The following is a 22792-nucleotide window of genomic DNA, read 5'->3' as shown; positions in this document are numbered from 1 at the left end:
TGCACTTAAAATAATATCTTAAAACATATTATTGTAAACAATACAAACACTAAACTAAAGAAAAACCAACAAAAACAATTTTGACATTCATTTATTTCTATTTACCGGTCGCATCCTTGATTGTGGAAAGTTAAAAGCAAGGATTACATGAACACCGATCTACGTACAGCGAACTTATTGAAAAATCCAAAGAAATGAATGCCGATGCTGATCTATCATTTGTTAAAAAGAATGTCGAGTCCATGAGTCTACGACCGAGCTGCAGCTCTCTATCTATTCGACTGACTTGCCTGTTGTGTGTGTGTTCAATAGGGGCAAGCGGCAGACTTGTGCCAGACCGGGCGGCCCGCGGGCAGCCCAGTAGTCAATTCCCCGCTGATTTTAAAGAACAGGGGCAGGCTATTCACACTTCAAAACGCCTCTTCGGGCTGTGGTACTCGCTCAACTTACAGGGTACGAAGCGATATTCGATGTACAAGAATTGAACCCCCAGTCTAAAATAAACATTTCATTCTGGATGGTTATCGCAATCAGGTTATCTTCCGCTCGTTGAATGTTTAATGCATGTAATGCGTTATTTAAAGTCAGCGCAATGTGTGGAATGTTAGGCGCTTAACTAAACGGCGGGTCGTCCAGTTATCACAGCGTGGCGCTCGTGGAGGGTCGCAGGTTGATTTCCCGTTGGAGGTAATTTACTATAATTAGTACGAAACGTTAAAATACAAATTGCCTAATACGACACGAAGGCAAGTTGCAGCGATGTGTTTGCATATTGCTTTAAACATGTAATTGTTTACTTTAACTATCATATTATATGATAGTGTTTTTTTTTTACGCGACTTTGTTCACATTTTACATTATTTATAGCGTAGGAACCGTTCCTTTTTTCGAAATCTGGTCTGGACCTCTCCTCTGGTCCATAAAAATTCTGAGATAAAAAATATTCTATGCTAATCCTCTCCCGGGATAAGCATAGAATAATTTTTATCTCAGAAAAAATATGATATCTCTGAGTTCTGATTTCTGGGAGAGAGTCAGTACTTAAGTACTCCGTGCCAAATCCAAATATCGTTTCTCTATTCACCCTTGTAAGCTTGTAAGAAGAAGAAACAGACAGAAAGACAGCTATAAATTAAAAATAATCTACATGCAAATTTTACTGTTCATTATAATTAAATGTGACCTCTATCGTAATATCAAGGACATAGTATGACGAACACTTAGGTACTATCGGAGATATTGATTCATAGGCTAGAACTACGTAATTTAAACGTGGGAGAGCCATGCTTCGGCACGAATGGGCCGGCTCGACCGGAGAAATACCACGTTCTCACAGAAAACCGGCGTGAAACAGCGCTTACGCTGTGTTTCGCCGAGTGAGTGAGTTTACCGGAGGCCCAATCCCCTACCCTATTCCCTTCCCTACCCTCCCCTATTCCCTTCCCTTCTTATCCCTACCCTCCCCTATTACCCTTATTCCCTCTTAAAAGGCCGGCAACGCACCTGCAGCTCTTCTGATGCTGCGAGTGTCCATGGGCGACGGATGTTGCTTTCCATCAGGTGACCCGTTTGCTCGTTTGCCCCCTTATTTCATTAAAAAAAAAAAATTGTCGGATTTTACACAACCCAATATTATATTATATACTCAGTATTATAATCTTATATCTTTAAACGAGCAATTCTTGTATGTTTGAAAAATATGACTCTTCCTGACATCTATTGGCGAATAATAATACTATTATGTGAGCAACTAATTGTTTTAACGGCCAGCAGATGGCGTTATTAAGTAACACGAAGTCAATGAGTGTTTGCTATACCGAGCAAAGCTAGGTCATCCGGGTACTTATTATTAAACAGTCGTTATCTGTCGCCTGAGTTTGACATAACGCGAACAAATCAGGTAAAAAATTACGTCGGTCTACCAACTGCCTATAGTTAAAATAAAATAGGATGACACCAGCAGTCATTGATCTTTTTAGTCTAGGAGCTATATGGAACATGCTCGTACTGTATTCTTGAGATTTTTTTTAACTCTCATATAGACACAAACTATTATAGATTCATCGGAAAACCTCTTGGTAACTCTTAGAATCATAATCGCAACTTCGCACAGAAGATTCAGAGTGAAGCCACATCTCGGCGTAATTCGATGGGGTCCAGCCTGTTTGAAACATGGACGAATGGCGGCTATGTTGACTGCCATGGGGCAGTCAACTTTGTTGACTGCCATTTGGATACGATCGTTGGATACGATCCAGAGGGTGCAGTTGGTATTTTGGCACCCTTGCCCAGAGATGAGAACATTATTCCATATGAGGCCGAACCTGCCCCCTGTAGAGTTGTGGGCGTTGGTAAAAACTGAAGTACTGTCTCGCTCTGTTAAGAACACCAAGCTTATTCGAGGCTAAGTACTTAGCCTTACCCTCTAGATAACATCGGAAGTCGGAACTGGACTTCGCTCGATATGTTTATGCCAAGTACTTATTTCAATGCTGGGGGAGATTATTACAGAGGTGCCCTCAAAACGAGGATATACGACAATTGATGACTTTTTAGTGGTGAACGCTAAGTGAGACTTGTATCTTGGTGGGGTTGAATTGGACTAAGTTACGTCTACCCCATTCAGAGACTTTCTCCAATGAATTCCCTATTTTAGACACAAGTTCGTTTAATCGGCTCTCAATACAATTTAGCCGAGAAACATGCGAGCATCTCCTGTACTATTATCCGCATAGCAATGAATGCCGTGGATCTGTAACATGTTATTGATAATATTATGCAGTATAAATAGGATAGGTAATAGCACACAGCCCTGAGGACACCAGCATCAACAGACTGATTATCAGAGCATTCACCGCCAACTATGAATTTTATAAGTTCGAAGTGATATACTTCTTACTGTGTTTTCATCAAGTAGGTATGCAAAACACTATAGGTATGCAAATCACTCTAACTCCTAAGACTAGAAACATTTTTACCTACTTCGTTGTCAATCGCGATTTGTATAGAAAACAATGGCATATGACAAGTATTTTAACAGAGGGTCAATGACCGCTACAGACAGAATTCGGCAATACGAGCATATTATAAATAAAACTCTCCAATGTCGGAAAAATTTATTCATAGGCTAGCTAGACCTACTCGTATGTAATTTTATTGGGTCAAGCCCACCCGAATCACGATTTACGTCTACGTCGACTTGACATGAATCATGATTCGACTAAACAACGTTTACGCCATCTGCCTATGAATCAATTTCTCTTATAGTACATGATTAAGTGAAATTAATTAGGACTAATAAGAATTTTTGGAGACTTTTTCTTTCTTTCTTTCAAAATTCTTGACCAATAAGCTAGGATGACTTCGTTAATTTCTCTCTCTAAATTCGAAATGAAAAACTTGCCTGTCAAAAGATAAAGGAGTGGGTATGGTTTAATATTACAATATCGTATTAAAGAAAGAGAAGTCTATTAGATATTTTGATACACCATTAACACTGAGAGTCGTAGGTAAAATTATAACTAGGCATTAAATGAAGTTGTAAGTAACCAGAATAAGCTGATTAAATACTGCACGACTGCCTCCTCGTGTTTTAGCTGCACATTTAACTTAATTAAGACATAACGTTTTTGATTAAACTTTACTAGATACAGAATATTTATAGAATAAAAATAAAAATATTTGAGGGTATAGAAACAAAACGAAACGATGTGCAACTTGAAAAAACAAGACAACAAAGAAGTCGTTTAAAAATACAAAACAGCTCGATATCACACTTTTGTATGCATCGTGTAACGTGAGATACCTACTATCAGAAAAGTTGATTCATAGGTAGATGGCGGACCCATGTGATTTGGTTGCGTTATATCAAACCCACCGACTCAAACCCGACTAATATTGAATCGACATAACCCGACCAAATGTATCAGGAATGTCTATAAATCATTTTATTCGATGGTACATATCGTGCTGATGAAAACGAACCTTAGAGCGCTAATCACAATGACCGTTAAAGATGTACTTTTTGATAATATGGTCATGAGTATAACTTTAATAACAGCAGGGTACCAAGAGAGAGTAACTAAATAGAGTACCGCTGCATAAGGTAGAGACTCTTTAATACGACCTCGCTTTATTTATTTTGACGACCTCTGTGGCTCAGTGGTGAGCGCGTCGGTAGCTCAAGCCGGAGGACGGAACAAAAAAGTTTTCAATGTTCCCGGGTCTGGATGTATATTAAATATGTGTATGATATAATAAAAATCTTAAATATATGTATAGTATAAAAGTATTAAATATATTTCCGTTGTCTGGTACCTGTAACACAAGTCCTTTAGGTACTTAGCACGGGGCCAGACTGACGTGGTGTGAAGCGTCCATAGATGTTATTATTATTATTATTTATCCACATATTTTGTGTCATATCATTAGTCTTTATTTATCATCTGGTATGGTTGATTTTTATTATATACGTAAAAAAACTCTCTGTGTAAAATAAGACGATAAAATAAAGGAGAAACCTCCTGTATTTACTTCATAATAATTGGTAATTAATTATTAACGTTTTGTGGATAGTTATGGTTACCTTGTTCTATAATTATTGGATTTAAAGTTTAGTGATATGCCCTTTCTTCGTTCCCCTTAGATCATTCGTCTGCATCGTATCATTAAAATTAATTATTGAGGTACGTGTGAATTTATAACTTATACTTACATCCAAAAAAAGAAAGTTCTACCATAGAAATATATTTTTGTATATTAAACGATTACTTCACCGTTTGTAAATAGATTCTCAAAATGATTGTTTTATTTTGTAGAGCTTAATCTGAAAATGGTACCATTATTACGAAAGTGGCGATGAAAATGACTGATGATGGAATTAACGATTAATCGAATACCATATTATGGAAACATAATATTATACTTAGTTGGGATCACATATTTATTTGATACAGAGGTCATACTTTAGTTCTAAAGTTGGCTGGTAATAACTACAAAAATATTAAGTAAAATTAAAATGAATGTCACTGATACTTTAGTGAACGAAATGAAATAAATATTACGCAATTAGTTCGTAAAAATACCTAAAATCTATACATATAATAAAACTGTAGAAATGACAATTCTGTACATTAAAGATATTCAAAAAATAATAAGCGGGGGCTGTTTCTATATCGCTATAGAAGCCAAAACATACAGACCGACAGACAAAAACTAACCACTAGTTTTTGTCTGTCTGTCTGTATGTTTTTTCCAGCATCACACAAAAACTACTGATCCGATTTGATTACGGTTTTCGCAGATATATTTGTCTTCTTCCACCTTAACATCTGGTGCATAAATCCCCACCCCCCACCACCCCTCTAAGGGGACCAAAGAGTGGTCAGATTTAGTATCAAACTTTTTTCTTCCATGGACTTACTTCATATTATTAACTGTATTTTCTAGTTTAAAATCTGGTGTATAAAAATTTTCCCCCCACCTAGTAATAATAATATTATATAACGCTTATAATTTCTTTAAAGATAGATAGATATACCTATTAAGGTTATTGTCTCCATAGGTACATTCACTAGGTTTTTTTTATGCTTTAAGCTTCTTTACTATTTATTTGCTAAGTAATGAGTATGGAGATACTTTGAGTCCCGAGAAAGGACACATCGCACAGGATAATATTTATCCCAGAAAAATGTACGGTTCTCACGCAATAAACTAATTTTAGTGCAACAGAGTTGTGGACGTCATCTGTCTAGTATTTTATATTTTTACACAGCCCAGCTGCAGTTGGAAGACTTCTTAAAAATGTTAATATGACGTGTTTTCAGAGGTTGTTCCAAATCTGTTTGCGCGGTCGCTCTACCGACAGTTTATTGACTTGACTATTATACTTTTTAAATAATAATGAGGCTTTTTTGGTATCAAAGCTGTTACAAATAGTTATATTACAGCAATGCATAGAGTTGATATTATGTATTTAAAGTTAGTATGTATTTATTTAATTACGAAAACCTTTTCTTCTTCATTTTTATCTAAGTTGAGTTCTTACTGGTATAAGACAATAATTGAGGTACCTACGTCCTACATACCTACTTAAGGTTTAATATTTTTGTACAAAAACGTCCAAAATAGATTTTAATGTATTAATGTTTGATTCATTTGCTTCGATTTTATCAGTTTCTATAATGATAAAATAAATTTCAAATATGATTTCCAAATAACTTTTATTTACTTTAAGAAATTGACTTGTAAAATTTTGTGAACGTCTTGAGACTCTCAATAGGCGATGGTCGATTTCGTCAGCGATGTATTTACAAAGCAAATTGTTACTGAAAATTTCACTTCCACATGAAATCTCGCTACCGGTAATCTTACGCTTTATGTCATAGCATAAAGGTTGTTTATTGGTGTCGGTCGTTACAACCTTACGGTTGTCAACATCGAGCGGGCTAAATCCACGCTGATGTTCAGTTGTCTCTTTTTTTAGCGCGTTTTTTAACGTGACGAAGCGGGACGGAGCCCGTTATACTGTTTCGGGTTTAACCGTTAGCGTCCGGGAGTTTTTGTGATTGGTCGCAGCGGGCGGGGGCGGGGCGCCGTCGCAGCATCGCTTCGCCCCTTCAGATGTCTACCGGTCTCGAACAGTGCCGCTTTCGAACAGTTGAATGCGTATTGTAACTGTTTGGCGGCGAATTTTGTCGCGTTACGCGACGTTGCCAATTCGCGTCTACGGGGATCAAGAGGTAATTGAAATTTATTTTTCTACGAGGGGTATTTCAGTTTCTTGTAGTAGTTTATTTTTATATGATTTTCCTGTTTCACGTGCATTTCTTGCTCAAAAATTTTGGAGCAAGCGAAGCTCATTAATATCTCTTGAACTGCTATTATCTATGGAATAATTGTACAAAACAATACACTCATAAATAGTTACACTTGTAACATTATTTACATTTTATTCTAATGTTACAATTTACGAATGTAAATAAGTACATAAAACTATAAATAGTGGAGATACCAGTATGTAAATTGTTTTGATTTCGATGAATTTGATTACCTCCGACCGGCTGTGCTCGCTCCAGTTTTTTACTAGTAGCTGATTGTGACTCGTGACGTAGTTAGTTTTGTTTTGGAGCCATGTGTTATTATCATTTTTACGAATCTAGTTAGTTCATTTTTCAAGTATATATTTTTCTATCATTTTTTAGTTACTAATTATTGTCTGCAAACATTATTTAATATGGTATTGCTTATTTATCAAAGAACTTATTATTATACTTACTGCGAAAACCTTTTTCTTTATAATAAACCTTATCGTTGGGCCGAGGTCTGTACAAATATTTTTTTATTTTTTACTCATTTTAGAATGAAGCTGATCAATGATTTTGTTTGAAATATTCGTATAAATGTTTGTGTGTTTTGAACTTGGATTTATTTCAGTACCTACTGGAAACATACTTACTATTTTATTAGGGTTAATACAGTAGTGCCTAATGACTGTCAAATAATCTTAAAACCTGAATATGATTATCCTACATATTATAATCTTCTCTCTCTAAAAATGGCAGTCCATTTTAGAGAGAGAAGATCAAGAAAATATATTTCACCAAATTATGTGCGCCTTAATTTTGTGCTCTACATAGAGGTTGAATTTGGTTAACTGTTCCTAGAACTGCTAGAAATTATAGAAATTTCTATTTCTTAATGGTTTTCCTGTTGTTTTTTACTGTTACCTAGTTACTTTTTCTTCAAATTATAATGACGATACCCGAACACATTTAGTGACGATATTATGGTCTCACTGTAAGTACATCATACTATAAAACGTTCTATATAGTTTCACGTTATATTACCTTATTATTATCAATTCTATTATTATAAATATTTACACTTACAACATTATACTTACTTTTTTTATATGAAATAAGGGGGCAAACGAGCAAACGGGTCACCTGATGGAAAGCAACTTCCGTCGCCCATGGACACTCGCACTCCGGTAAACTCACTCACTCGGCGAAACACAGCGCAAGCGCTGTTTCACGCCGGTTTTCTGTGAGCCCGTGGTATTTCCCCGGTCGAGCCGGCCCATTCGTGCCGAAGCATGACTCTCCCACGTCTAACGTTACTTGTTGCACTATTAATTCATACTAATATTATAAATGCGAAAGTGTGTTTGTCTGTGTGTTACCTCTTCACGCCCAAACCGCTGAACCGATTTTGCTGAAATTTGGTAATAATAATAATATCTATATAATTGTGTAAATATAGGAAATGGGGATACTTTGGGTCCCGGGCAAAGACATAGGTTTCTTTTTATCCCGGAAAATGTGCGTTGCCCGCGTAATTATGAAATGTATTACAAGTACTCGTAAGTATATATTAGAATAATAATTCTAATATAATATACGAATACTTCTTTAAAAATATTGGAATATATTCGAAAATAACATTCCCCACGAGCGATAAACGAATTTTGACGCAACGGAGTAGCTAGTCATGGAGCTAAGGAGCAAACTGAACAACAGATCACTTGGTGGCAAGCGATGACCTTCGCCGAGAAGGACCGTCACCGAACCTTACGATATAGAGTAACGAATGGGCTTCAGGCCTTGTAAACACCTACTCTCTTTTTGAAGAATTACATATACTAGCTATAATGAGTGTAACATTACAATAATTAATTTTAGTCAATAAAATTAAAGTTCTTGGACTTTTAGACCTCTGTCTCTCTAACATAGATAACTATGTAATAATAATAGAGATAGAGAAATTTTTCTCACAATTGAAATAAAATCCGAGTAGATAAGCCTTGTTATGCGTGATAATGTATATAGGTGAGAAGACTGCCACAAATATTATACGACAAGATTAAGGCATACTTTATAAGATCGTTATATGTTCTAAACTATCTGACTGATAGCAAAGTTTTTTTTTTTTAAAGACGCTTCACACCACGTCAGTCTGGCCCCGTGCTAAGTACCTGGTAAGCCCTGTGCTAAGCAAAGTTAAATGTTACGTAGTCATAAAGTAAGAAACACAGTAGCACAAGACCGAGTTAAATTTTTATTTACATTTAGATTCAAGATGGAATAAAATGAAACACGTTGGCAACATAATATAACATAAGTATTTAAGCTCCGTAAAAGTAAATACGACGAAAACCTTCAGAGTAACATACAGCAAAGTTCAACAAAGAAGAACTCATTAAATAATTTAAACTTGTTCGCCGGCTCCGCTGCTAAATCGCTACGTTAAATTATCTTGTATGATGTTAGACGTACTCGTATCATAATTTTAAGTCGACCTATTTATGTGCGAACCGAAATTTATTTTATTTTATTTACATATTATTTTATTTATCTATGGATTGGATACAGTTTTGTATCAATAAATACATACATTCATGATTAATAACATTACAGTTAGATACAATAACTAGTTACATTTGGCCTCAACATGCATTAAACAATAGACAATATTTTAAACTAAAACTAAATTAAATTAAATTGTTAAAAATTAAAAATACAGTTAATTTAACAATACATATTTTCTAAATTATATTAAAATTTAACATGTACAAAAAACTAGGCAGTAATTTTTTTAGTACATGCTATTTTACTAGGCAATGTTTTTAACATTCTGAGGGCCTGTTTCACCACTTCCTGATAAGTGACGAGTAGGCTATCCACCAATTAACTTGACAGATCAAGTATGGAGAATCTGTTAAAAAAGTTGTGGATAGCCTATCCGGCACTTTATCAGGAAGTGGTGAAACAGGCCCTTAGCATCGGGGATCTACTTCTGTATACAAAATCGTTTTACTAGCTTCAAAACCTACAACATACTCTTCACCTACTTAGTCTTAACACTGCTGTACACGCGCCCCTTTTTTTGTTTTACACGAGTACTCGCGTGGCTTACCACGGTAGGCCTAAGGACACCTAAAAATGTTAATTGTTTTCATGATTATTATTTTTTAATTAAAAAAACAAATAAAATCAAAAATATAATTAACTAACTTGCTTTTAAAACGAAAAATTATTTAATAAATTATTAAATTACTGAAAAATCAACAAATATGTGAATTTCTACGAAAATGTGTCAAAAATCGTACTGATGAAATAAAACATGTGTATTATTTTCGTGAAACTAAAATACGTTTAATTTATTTAGTTTGTTTTATATTATTCGAGATTCAATTCTACTTACAAGTCAGAATAAAACTAAACTCCACTCGGGCTAACTTGTCGCTAGCGGTCGTTGACTCCCTGTCAAAAACTTGTCATTTTCCATATAAAACCACGATTGACAATATCTGACAATTCATTGTCAATCGCGTTTTATATAGAAAATGACAAGTCTATATACAAATTCAATTATTTTTACTAGAGATCGCCCAATGGTCGAAATTCGACCTTAGTTTCAACGACATTAGGACTACTATCTATATTTTGTAAAAGAAATATTGACTTTATCATATTTTTTTCAACTCTTGTCTCTGGGACTCAGCTGATATCAGACTGGCCGTGTAAGCATTGTCTATAGTAGCTAAGATTCAATAAAAAAAACTATAATCCATTTTCAATTTGTCACCTTGTTGTCAACAGACTTCAACCATAAATAAAAGAGTATAATTCGTATGTATAGGCTTGTCACTCAAAATCTGTCATTTTTCCTAGTGTGTGTGTTGTAGTGTGTGTAATGTTTTATTTGTTAAAAAAATGTATGATAAAAGCATAAAATTTCAAAATAATATTAGCTCGATGCACTCCTTCACCATGTAAACTATAACTGTGCAAAATTTCATTCACCTACGTTTCCCCGTTTTTCGTCAGAAGGGATACAAAGTTATTCGCTTGCGTATTAATATATAGATATTTTGATTATGTTTTTCTAAGAGTAAACGACCCTAAACTTCAGAAGTCACCGGATTAGCTCATTTTCATACAAGTGTGTCTCCTAGACTAGGTCTGGGATACAAGACTGGTCAATATTTGTCACTTGTATTCTCTTGATCAACTATTTAGTTGCAGCAGTCAAAGCTTAGATCACAATTTTCGATCACAAAACTTACATCAAAAGCCTGACGAGGAAATATGAAAACCGGCATTGATGGCGCTAAGTTTTCATTGTAAAAACTACAAAATATTTTATTTATTGAATAATGAAATAATTGACACTAGTTAAATATGTAACTTTTTATCAATTTTAATTTTTTTTTTGCAATGTGAGATTTCCTATGTTTCTGGTTAGTCCTAATAATATGGTTATCTATATAGGTTGCTAAATCTTGTTAAAAAATCAAATCTTAGTATTTGTAATCAAATTATCATAAATGTATTTTAATACGAATACATCATCATCATAATATTAATACGTGAACGAAAAACTTTGTAACCCTTTTTACGAAAAATGGGGAAACGTAGGTGAATAAAATTTTGCACAGTTATAGTTTATATGGTGAAGGAGTGCATCGATCTAATATTATTTTGAAATTTTACTTTTATCGTACATTTTTTTAACAAATAAAACCAAACACACACTGCAACACACACACTTGAAAGATGACAGATTTTTGAGTGACAAGCCCATACATACGAATTGTACACAAGTGTTGACATTGTGTTGACAACAAGTTGACAAATTGAAAATGGATTATAGTTTTTTTTATTGAATCTGAGATACTATTAGACACTGCTTAAACACGGCCATTAGTCCTACTGTCGTTGAAACTAAGGTCGAATTTCGACCATTGGGCGATCTCTAGTAAAATATAAAATCATAAACAATAAAAACGCTATAAATCAATAATTTAAAAAAAAACCGCGTTCGGTCGTAGGGTGGTTTACATCAAAATTTTTGGCACGACCGTGCCTAGGTGATGATAATAAACTACTTTCGAAATCATGTTAATTTTAGGGAATACCTACAAATTAAAGTGATTTTAAAAATTTAAATTTAGGATTCCTATTTCTAAAAGCATCTCAAAGTCAGCTGGCTATAAAATAAGAATTTTATGAAAAAATTACTTCCCCTTAATATATTGATAATAAAAATGTTAACATAAAAATTCTGTAATCCAGCGTTTTTTGTTGAATGTTAAAGCTTTTTTGTTAATTTCGCTAACGAGCCGGTGGTTGTTGGATCACTAAAATGCCTGTAAGTATATTTACATATCTGCTAATTGGCGCAAAATCAAAGATCAAAATTTCCCTTTTTCATACAAAAAGTTAATATTGACAATTAGAATGAGATTTTTTACAAGTTGCCCTTATTTGGACGTTTTTTAAACAATAATTCAGTAAATTATCACACTTTTGACGCAACTATATTTCGTCATGTAACACGCGGGACCGTAACTATTTTTCGATAATATTCTGGTTTAAAATAACCTTGTCTATTTTTTGTAATGCAGGATTCAAATTGAAAATGCCCTTAATATAATTCAGAAAAAAAGAGTTAGTGAGGAAAATTGTGGTATATTTTATTAAATCCGTTCAGCACTGAAAACACAATGTTTTTATCATGAAGATACCAATAATATTTTCAATTTTCTTCTCTATAACGTCTTACTAATCGTCAATCAGGGTACAAGTCATAACGCGATTTTAAATAAAATTTACCCATCCCAAGTTTAGGGTCAGCATCAGTGCGCTGCGGCGTCGCATCGCAAAAACAAACTTTGAAAAGCAATGTAGTTTTCTGCCTTGCGACGCCGCAATGCGTTGTTGTGGTTTGGCCCTAATCTTGGGATGGGTATTTTTTTCTAAATTCGCCGACTCTATAAGCACAACACGACGCTGCCACTTCTCCTTTACCCTATATCAAAATCATTTACTGTCGATACGCGCGATACATACCTACAGAGGCACCCTTTGAGCCGTTTTCTTGGTAACGCAGCTCGTATTTCGAGGGAGGCGAGGGTTCCGCCCCTGGGGGAAATTGTCTAGTAAGCGCGTTGCAATAGCGAAATGTTCGAGCACATTCTCTATCGTTAAATGTAAAGCTAGGGATCTACTGTATTTAAGATCGTTTTGAATTTAAATTTATATGAGAAACAATTTATGTTATAAGTATCAGTATTCAGTAATATAAAGAGGAAAAGTTTGTTGTAGCAAATAGGCTCTGAAATGACTGAAGCGATTTTGATAAAATTTGGTATAGACTAGACCACGGGGAAGGACATAGGATTTATGGCGATAAAATGTATGATTACGTACCTACGCGGGCGTAGCTGCAACTTATAGGTAACATTTTGTTATAATGTCATCAAGATATTATCGATGTAGATTATCTCATTAAATCTGACATTCACATTAACTATGTCAGATAACAATAGCCTTTACACCACCCAAAGCCAATTCTCATACATTTAGGATTTGTAAAATTGTAAATTCACTGATTACTGATGAAATTATCGAATGCCACGACTAAGCATCCTGGACCAGTTAAGAATATTACTCCCTGAATATTCAAAAAGCTTTCAAAGTCCATCAAATCAGTTCCGGTAAGCGCGGTTGTTTTCAATTAAAAAGCCTTATCTAATCTGTAACAAAATGGTCTCTAAACTTTTATCAGCGTTTATTGTCCGCGGTCTGTACTTTTATAACTGTTGTTATGTTTTAATAAAGCCGTTTCAATAGAATCGTTAAAAAACCCCACCGTAAAACATTTACTGCGCCGATTGTGGACGTATTGACGGGTTTCCAATAGTTTTTTATGCGTTCCAATTTATAATTGGTGTGTTGTAATTTTATGGAATTCCAACATTCTTTTTACCGAGTTTATGTGACGATAAATTGCCTCGGAGAAGCGTAACGTGGAGTGAAATGTCAATATCTTTTTACAGTCCGATGGAGGCGGTAGAGCCTTCCTAAAATTTTGTCAGTTTATGATATTGAAGTGCAATTTACACAAAAATGTGTACACTAGAGTCTGCTAGAGTCGAATATTTTCATAGATGGTAGAAATTGGAGGCGTTAGGAAAAGTTAATAATAATATTATGGTTTACCCAGTCTCATTAATATAGATGTACTCTACTACTATAAGTGTCGGCGGTGGCAGACACGATATCAGCTAAAACTATTTTACCGAAAACAATCGGCTAATACAAGATTTAGCCAAGTGTTAATAGTTACACCTACTTTAATCGGCTAAAACTAAACGTGAACTTTACACTAGCTAAAATATTATGCCTCGACGAAAAAATCCAAGAAAATTATATATATATATATATAAAATATATATATAAATATATTTTATATATAAATATATAAAATATATATATATATATATATATATATATATATATATATATATATATATATATATATATATATATATATATATATATATATATATATATATATATATATATATATATATATACCTATACTTATACGCGTAATAATATTCGAACCAAAATCACATTTTATTGCTTTTTAATCTAAGGGCACGCTCAGGCATCTGTTTATCTTTACAACCTGGATGTTGCTCTTAACAATGGCAAAAAGCAAACATTTTTATGGCATAGTTACAAACACATCCGTTACCTCAACGATATTTCCGGTTAGCTGATATCTTGATTTATGTTTTATTTATATATGTTTATCATTCATTTATTAACCTACATATTTAATGTAAGCAATTAGTCACTATCTCTAACATGTTATCGTTATAATTTTTTTTCGTGAATTAGACGAATTTACCCTAAAATTTGGTAATTTATTCGGTGCGCTCAGTGGACTAAAATATTTGGGCAGACTCGTATTCGAAATTCGAAACTTGTACATCAGATTATGGATGTCAATTAAATGTCAAATCATATTTTCTGCCCTACGATAATATTCTGAAAAAATGTGCATTCGAAACGAAAATATATTTCATTCTTAGCGCATTCGATAACTTCGAATGAAAATCAACTCCAGTCTCTGTGCATTCGCTCCCTACGAATTAAAAAATATTCCATTATCTGTGCATTCGTTAACTTCGGACAAAAATCTATAACCTTCTCTGTGTTTTCGTTATCCCGGAGTAAAAATCTGTTCCATTCTCTTCGCCCACGTTAACTTTGAACGAAAATCGATACTGTGTCTGAGTAGTGAGTACTTACATTATTTTACCCTGGTGGTAAAAAATCGTAAAAAAATACAAGTAGGTTTAATATTGTATACAAAACAATCCGAATAAAAAACAATCATTGAAACTAGATTCAGAATCCTCCGAAGATATAAAACAAATAAATATAGAATACATAATGTACCAACCAACACACAGACCGCTGTTGTTTTCGCTTACAATTTATAGAAGAATGAACCTAAAGTCGTCGGCATAAGGATCGCGTGTTTGGAGCGATGCCCCAACTGTCGAGGCAGTATAAAAACAAAACCTTCGCTATTGTCTTTCTCAATAAAAGAGAACACAAGCTGCCTATAGAACTCCATTGTATACTGATTTGTGGTCTCGAGAGTATAAATGATAATAATTATTGTCTACTTCAGAAGGCTTTATATAATCCTTTCTCATGTTTAGGGTTCCGTAGTAAACAAGGAACCCTTATAGTTTCGGTCTGTCCGTCCGTCTGTACGTCTGTCTGTCCATCCGTCTGTCCGTGGTTTTGCTCAGAGACTATATAGGACGTCCTACAAAGCTGTAAATCGGCATAAATGCGCATATTAATGATGCCAACAAAATGGCACATAAGAAAAAAATATTATTTTAGGGGATATCCCCATAGGGGAGGTCCCTACACATGTAGCGGGAATGGTTTTTTTTTCGCGTCCACGCCATTGTGCGGGATATCGTTGGATAGGTTTTTAAAAACATTACGAGTATTCTCAGATCATTTTTCGATTTAGGGATCCATTTGTGAAATATGAAGTTTTAAAGTGGAAAAAATCGTTAGAGTCCGGTGTCCCCCGCTTCTACCAGCTAAAAGGGTGCTTCGGGAAATTTGAAAAAATTCATGGGAGTAGGAAATATGCTGAATTTAAAAGGAAAATTAACAAGGCTAAGAAGACTTCATAAATTGAGTAATAGTCGATCAACTAAAAAAAATGTATTCGGCTAAGTATAAATTAACTTTTCGTTCAAATTCCTTTGAACGTAACTAAGATGATGTTGTTAGTAGTGTAAAGCACGTTATGAATGTATATTCATTGAATAAACAAAAATTATCAAAAACTAGCGGTACTAGGGAACCCTATTTTTTAAACATCGAATACACAGTATGTTCGATGACAAAAGTAGCTTTTTCTATGGATTTTAACCCATAATATTTCTATAATAACATAATAATTTCTTTTCATTCCGAAAAATTTCACTATAGGATACTGTTCTAGCTCTCGCTTTATGTAAATATTCGAAATTTGATTTAACGATGTGTTTGTATTACTTAAATATTATAATTAGTAACAATAGTTATTCATAAAGCATTTCACATCGATTAATTAAACTTATTTTAATAGGATTGATTAAAAATTCAAAACTAGTTATGTTACTGATATGAACAATTTCATTGATAATAATATGATATTTACCCTGAGGTACACCTCAGGGCAAATATTATCTATTATGTGTACATAGTAATATTATAGTGTAAACTGCACTAAACGTATTTTGGAATTTCGTAAATATTTTTTTAATAAAGCTTTTGAAATAAATAAAAAGATTGTAGATGGTCTACGCCGTAGCTTCGTAGCAAGTAAATTCAATTAATATTTGGTAGAGCAGTAATAGTTATTCTTTGAAATATAGACCGTATTTTATAAAATAATCCATACTTACTGTTTCACCACTTCCTGATAAGTGACGAATAGGCTATCCACCAATTAACTTGACAGATCAATTAGTATGGAGAATCTGTCAAAAAAGTTGTGAATAGTCTATTCGGCATTTTATAAATGTGATAGTGTGTCTATCTGTCTGCATGTCTGTCTGTCTGTTACCTCTTCACTCGGAAACCCTGAACCGATTAAACTAGTTTTATATTATTCTTCACATGCTGCAATTAATTATGTTTATAGTAGTTTACTTTTTGGTTACGATTTACAACTGAAACAATAAATGTGTTTCTTTACAACATAATTTATTTTTTCCGTGAATATATTTTTGGCAATTTTAATAACATTTTTTTATTTTTTCATTCAAACAGGTGTATTGTAAAAAAATATTGCCATGTTGATTTCCATATACATGTAAAATTATCTTGTTTTGGTCAAGCAAATACACATATTTATGATAAGAAACTTTTTGGTCAGTTGGATGATTTTACGAATGATTTTAATTTAAAAATACTTAATTAATGGTAATTTATTCACGTTTATAAATAAAAGTCTTAAGACGTTAGTTTACTAATATTCTTGTTAGAACTTAATTCATGAAATCTGCTTACAATGTATTGGAGGTTTTTTTTCAACTAAAATAAAAGCCAAATATCAGAAATCAACTTCTCTGATAGTTAGAACAACATCTATATTTGTTAATTATTATCTATAATATTATAAAGCTGAAGAGTTTGTTTGTTTGTTTGAACGCGCTAATCTCAGGAACTACTGCACTGGTCCGATTTGAAAAATTCTTTCAGTGCTAGAAAGCTTAATTATCGAGGAAGGCTAAAGGCTATAATAAATTATCACGCTAAGATTAAAAGGCGCTAAAGAAACAGAGGAAAATGTGGAAAAAACCGGGAAAATTATCTGAAAGGTCTTATATCTCACGAACTCCCGGAGCAATTTTTGTGTTATTTGGCACAGATAAAAAGGAGACCACGTGAAGTATTATAGGCTATTTTTGTGGACTAATTTGTGTGTGAAATTCCTAATTTACGCAGGCAAAACCACGTGGAACGTCTAGTAATATTATAATTTAATATTCGATAGAAATTATAATTTGTAGAGAATTAAGTAAAACTGTAGACTGTAGAGCACTCAAAAACGTAGATTTGGTAATATTATAATCTATTTAATATAATATCTATCTGAATTATTAGGTACTCATAATTTTACTCCTGTCATATACAAATCTAGAAAACAAACAAAGCGACGTCGTATTTTCAAAACTAACTCCAACCGTCTCCCACAGGTTACCGCCAGGAATCCAGCTCTGATTCTATCGAACAAAAAAGCCATGTCTGCCCCGAATAGTAATGACGAGACGAAGCAGGGTGAAATGAACCTTGTCATTTGAGACACAGAGTCCATTCCGGAGCGCAGGACGGAGGACAGTATGCTGAAGGAGCGAGACAGCTCCGAGGGGTCTCCTGGCACCCCAGACGAGTGCGCGGGGTGCGGGGGGAGGATACAGGACAGGTGAGACGAATTATACAGGGTGACTATGGATTTGTTTTAATCCCTAACAAGTGGCTCGTTCTAAATTCGAATTTCAATTTTCGTTCTAAATTAAAATCTCGTTTAAAGTTGTATAGAGTTTTGTAGCCTGTAAAGCCCGGTAAAAACAAAAATATTTTGGCGTTGTTAATGCTTTTTGGATGATTTTCTGTAATTTTTACCTATCCTTACCTTACCTTACCTTTGGCACTGGCAACGGTCTTATTCTTGATGTCTCCATGATGAGATCAATAACCATGATTGCCACAATGCTTGCGAAGCTTATTTAATCAGGGCGAGCAAAGCGAGCTAGGGCGGTACACTTTAGGGAAAAACTATTACGCCTATTGATTTAATGTGCCCTAACATAGCAATTTTTATTTATATGTTATTTATATATATAAAACTAAAAGGTGATTGACTGGCATGGTGATCTATCAACGCACAGCCCAACCACTGGACCGATCGGGCTGAAATTTGGCATGTAGGTAGATGTTATTTTTGATCAATTCTACCTCCAAGGGGGATTAAAATAGGGGATTAAAGTTTGTATATACTTCTTAACGCGAGCGAAGCCGCGGGCAAAAGCTCGTACATATATATTATAAAAAATATATTTAATGAAAAACTGCCTTAAAGGTTATTATCACGCGGAAAAGCGACGCGACTCCCCAAAAGCTCGGCTTTTAGCTAATAAGTACGTATTATTCACAATAATTGCTGTCGATCATAGACAAATGTACACTAAACGTTCATAATCGCTTGATGGACTTCAAAGTCAATCATGGGCACATGTGGAGGCTACATTGAGGGCAATTAATTTTAGCTCAGCAACACTTACCCACTGTGGATGGGCATTAACAATCACCACTAGTCGCTCTAAATGCCCATATTTTGCCAAATACACCTATGAATGATGTATAATAATTGTACAACTATACGATGTTTTTTCGTAATTAAAAAATCTGTGCTCAACCTTTGAAATTTGCATTATTTGGGCTTGGGCTTATGTTACGTCAATGTAAGTCGAGAGCGGCTGGTCTGGGATTGACATAACGCGACAAAATTATGAATATGGGTCCGCCATATAGGCCTCTTGGATATCTCTAGTGGCGCGGCGAGTGGCAGATTCAGGCAACACGTGGGTGTCAGAGTGCGATCAGCTGTGAAATACGGTTTACTAGTTAAAAATGAAAACACGTTGAAAACGTTAAAAAATGCTCTGAATAAGGAAAATATGGGCGGTACGAGGTACTGTTGTGTGTAGGGTGCAAAAATTCCCAATCTTGGATTCGTGAATTAACGTTTTATTCGTTTCTGAGACGGAATTGGGAAACGCATCGAAATTAATATTTCGCATGAATATTTATAAAATATTACGTGCTAGTTATTTTTAATATCATTGTTTTATGTATAATAATATATTGTAATTGAAAAAACTATATAAATAAAATTATTGTCGGTTCAATATTTATTACTAATTCCTTCAATATTCACTTTCGCATTTATAATATTATCGTACTAATATACTAATTACTGATATTACTAATTTACTAATAATATTATAAGTGCGAAAGTGTGTCTGTCTGTTACCTCTTAACGCTTAAACTGCTGAATAGATTTTGATATTCATAAGAGTCCCTAAAAAGGACATAGTCCGTGGCGTAACTATAAGATCCGGGACCCGTGGCAAATTGATGGGGCTCTATCAGTAAAAATCGTCACGTTTATAATAAACAATATTATGTACTTAAATGTTTTGCCCATATGGGTCGGGGGCCCGTGGCATTTTGCCAGCCCTATATTTACGCCACTGGACATAGGATACTTTTTGTCTCGGGAAAATGTACGGTTCCCCCCCCCCCCCCCTGCGCCATCGGCTGGCGACGCCCTTGCATATATTAATCATAAAAATCAAAGAAAAATGTCTTTGATAATAAAATACATCTGCATTTTCCATTTTTATTTTGCATGTATGGTTGAAAAGTTGCTGAAAATATATTTGTTTAGATTATTCAATACATAGCTCCACTTTCACGTCGTACAGTCGATTACCTACTCTGGTATGTGGTATTAGTTTTACACGGATGATTCGTTCTCCATCATCATGGATTTCGAAGACTTCATGAACATGATTGCTTTGGAATTAGTTTGTGCTCTATAATTTTTAATTAGGTAAACAACCTGCTTTTAGTAATAAGTAATAACTAAGAAGATGATCTTACAAATAAATAAATACAAAGTAAAAATCATATTCAATGAATTTGAAAGAATATTTCATGATCGTGTATATTTAAGTAAATACAGCTTTCGATAAGTACTGATTTTCCGCGGAAAAAGTCTGCGGAAATATTATGAAGTCCACAATCAATAATAATTTGGCTCATTACTTTTTATTGTGCTAAAAATATAAACAATTACCAAAAAAGTGCAGTGACTTGTATGAGAATCATATGAGAAAAGCGCCCGTGAGTTTCCGCCGTCAACCGACCCGCGGCGTTGCCGTAGCTTAGCAACGATATCCAAGAGGCCTAAAATGAACTTTTTAGATGCTACAACTTTTGAAAGGCCCATACCTCAACGGGATGCCATGGCAACGTGGCCAGCGACGTTACCATGGCTACGTTTGCCGTCCATAGAGTATGCAAACTACGTAACTTGGCGACTCTTATACGTCTCCGCCGCAAAGCGGTGTTTTTTCTTAAATTCTATGAACATTTAAGAAAATACCCTGAAAAATGTTTTTCATATATGAGGATATCACTAAAAATTTATTGAGTGTATGAAAAGACGTGCAAACAATTACTGGCAACGTCGAGAGTCGCCGCATGCGAAGCGGTCGACTCTGGCTACTTGGCAACGTCGCCAGGCGGTCGCCATGTGAGTTACCCGTCATAAATCCAATAGAATTAGTTGGCGACGTCGCTATAGCGTCCCGGTGCGGCATGGCTCTAAGGGCTATAACTCACCGGGAAGCCAACGCGACGTAGCCAGTTGGCAGTGATGTGGGCAACGTCCAAGCAACGTTTGGCGTTTCTACGTCGCTTGTCGCCGCAAAGCACTGTTTTTCTTAAAGTTAAGTTAAAAAAAATAGTGATTTACAGCGACGTAGAGGTGACATGGTAATGTCATTGGCTACATCGCGATGGCGTCCCGGTGAGTTATAGCTCTAAGGCTGTTTATACACACGCCTCGGCGGTGCCGGTCCATTATATACTCATCCTTGTGTTTTTATATGACCTTACACACGCCGCCGCTGCGACACCGTGTGTAAACACGCTAATTGTGGAGTGTCTGCTGTCAACTGTAAGAAAAACAGCGCTTTGCGGCGACCTAGAGACGCCAGACGTTGCTTCGACGTTGCCATGGTAACATCACCGGCTACGTCGCGTTGGCTTCCCGGTGAGTTATAACCCTAAGTGCTAATAATAATGATGTTGATGATGACCAGGTACTATCTGCTCGCGGTGGACCGGCAATGGCACGGCTCCTGCCTCCGCTGCTGCGAGTGCCGGCTACCCCTGGACAGCGAGCTGACATGCTTCTCCCGTGACGGCAACATTTACTGTAAGGAGGACTACTACAGGTAATGTGTGAAGTTGAGGAACGCTTGAGGTATTAACAGGCTTTTATTAGCTTGGGCTGTACGTATGTACCGGGATCTTTGAGCACAATTTTACCTGTCTCCTAGTCTAATTCATTCGAAACTTTGCATTGGCCCTTAATACGTAGGTAAGGGCCAATGACAATGCAATACTTAACAATTATGCTTATGCAATAAATGTTAAAATAAAAAAAAGTGTTTTTTTAGTTCTTTTAAACTATTATTTATTTGTATTGACTTGGCTGGAAGAAAATTGCTTTCGAAGGGCGCAGGATAAATTCCGAGCAGTTTCGGGCGATTTCGGACGATGCACGATGGTGTCATAAATAGATAAATACTAGTATCAGTTTTAGACAACAACTTTTGAAGAATTGTTTTGCAACTCCATGATATTGATTCATATATTGCTCAACAAAGGGGTTTGGGTAATATTGGCGTCATTTTCAAATCTCGCGGCCACTCACCAAACCGGCATTTTATGAAAGAACATATCAAGGGGAGTAAACTTTATTATGGAGGACATATTATAGCTAAACTATATCGGAGCCGAGATATAGGCATTTTAAGTTCGTATTTTCAACTAAAAGTAAATTCAATCATAACATGAATACTCAGTAAAATACAAAAAAACTGCATTATTTATTAGCTTAAAGCCTTTCTCGATAAATGGGCTATCCAAAAAAAAAGAATTTTTCAAATCGAACAAGCAGTTCCTGAGATTAGCACTTTCAAACACACAAACAATTCAGCTTCATAATATTAGTATACAAGGTATAACAAAACTAAGTGATAATACTTTAGTGTATGTACTGTGTATGAGTCCCGTGTATTAAGTTTACTGAGTTACTGAGTTAAAAGAGAACTTTT

General features: G+C 34.8%; 1 protein-coding gene across 2 annotated transcripts in view; it reads left to right on the top strand.

The window, feature by feature from the left end:
* The first annotated feature begins 6636 nt into the window (after positions 1-6636).
* LOC121739197 (LIM/homeobox protein Lhx9-like) overlaps positions 6637-22792 on the top strand; it is a 52779-nt gene continuing 36623 nt past the window's right edge. For both annotated transcript variants that reach the window (XR_006037410.1, XM_042131547.1), the window contains exons 1-3: positions 6637-6740; positions 18077-18303; positions 21773-21907. Coding sequence is in view for 1 of the 2 variants with exons in the window: in XM_042131547.1 (XP_041987481.1) it covers positions 18221-18303; positions 21773-21907 (218 nt within the window). In the remaining variant the exon portion in view is untranslated. The remainder of the gene's footprint in view (positions 6741-18076; positions 18304-21772; positions 21908-22792) is intronic.

The sequence above is a fragment of the Aricia agestis genome, chromosome Z (assembly GCF_905147365.1).
Source record: "Aricia agestis chromosome Z, ilAriAges1.1, whole genome shotgun sequence".
Lineage (NCBI taxonomy): Eukaryota > Metazoa > Arthropoda > Insecta > Lepidoptera > Lycaenidae > Aricia > Aricia agestis.
Note: the sequence above shows the minus strand (reverse complement) of the source record. Positions and strands in the feature narration are given on the sequence as shown.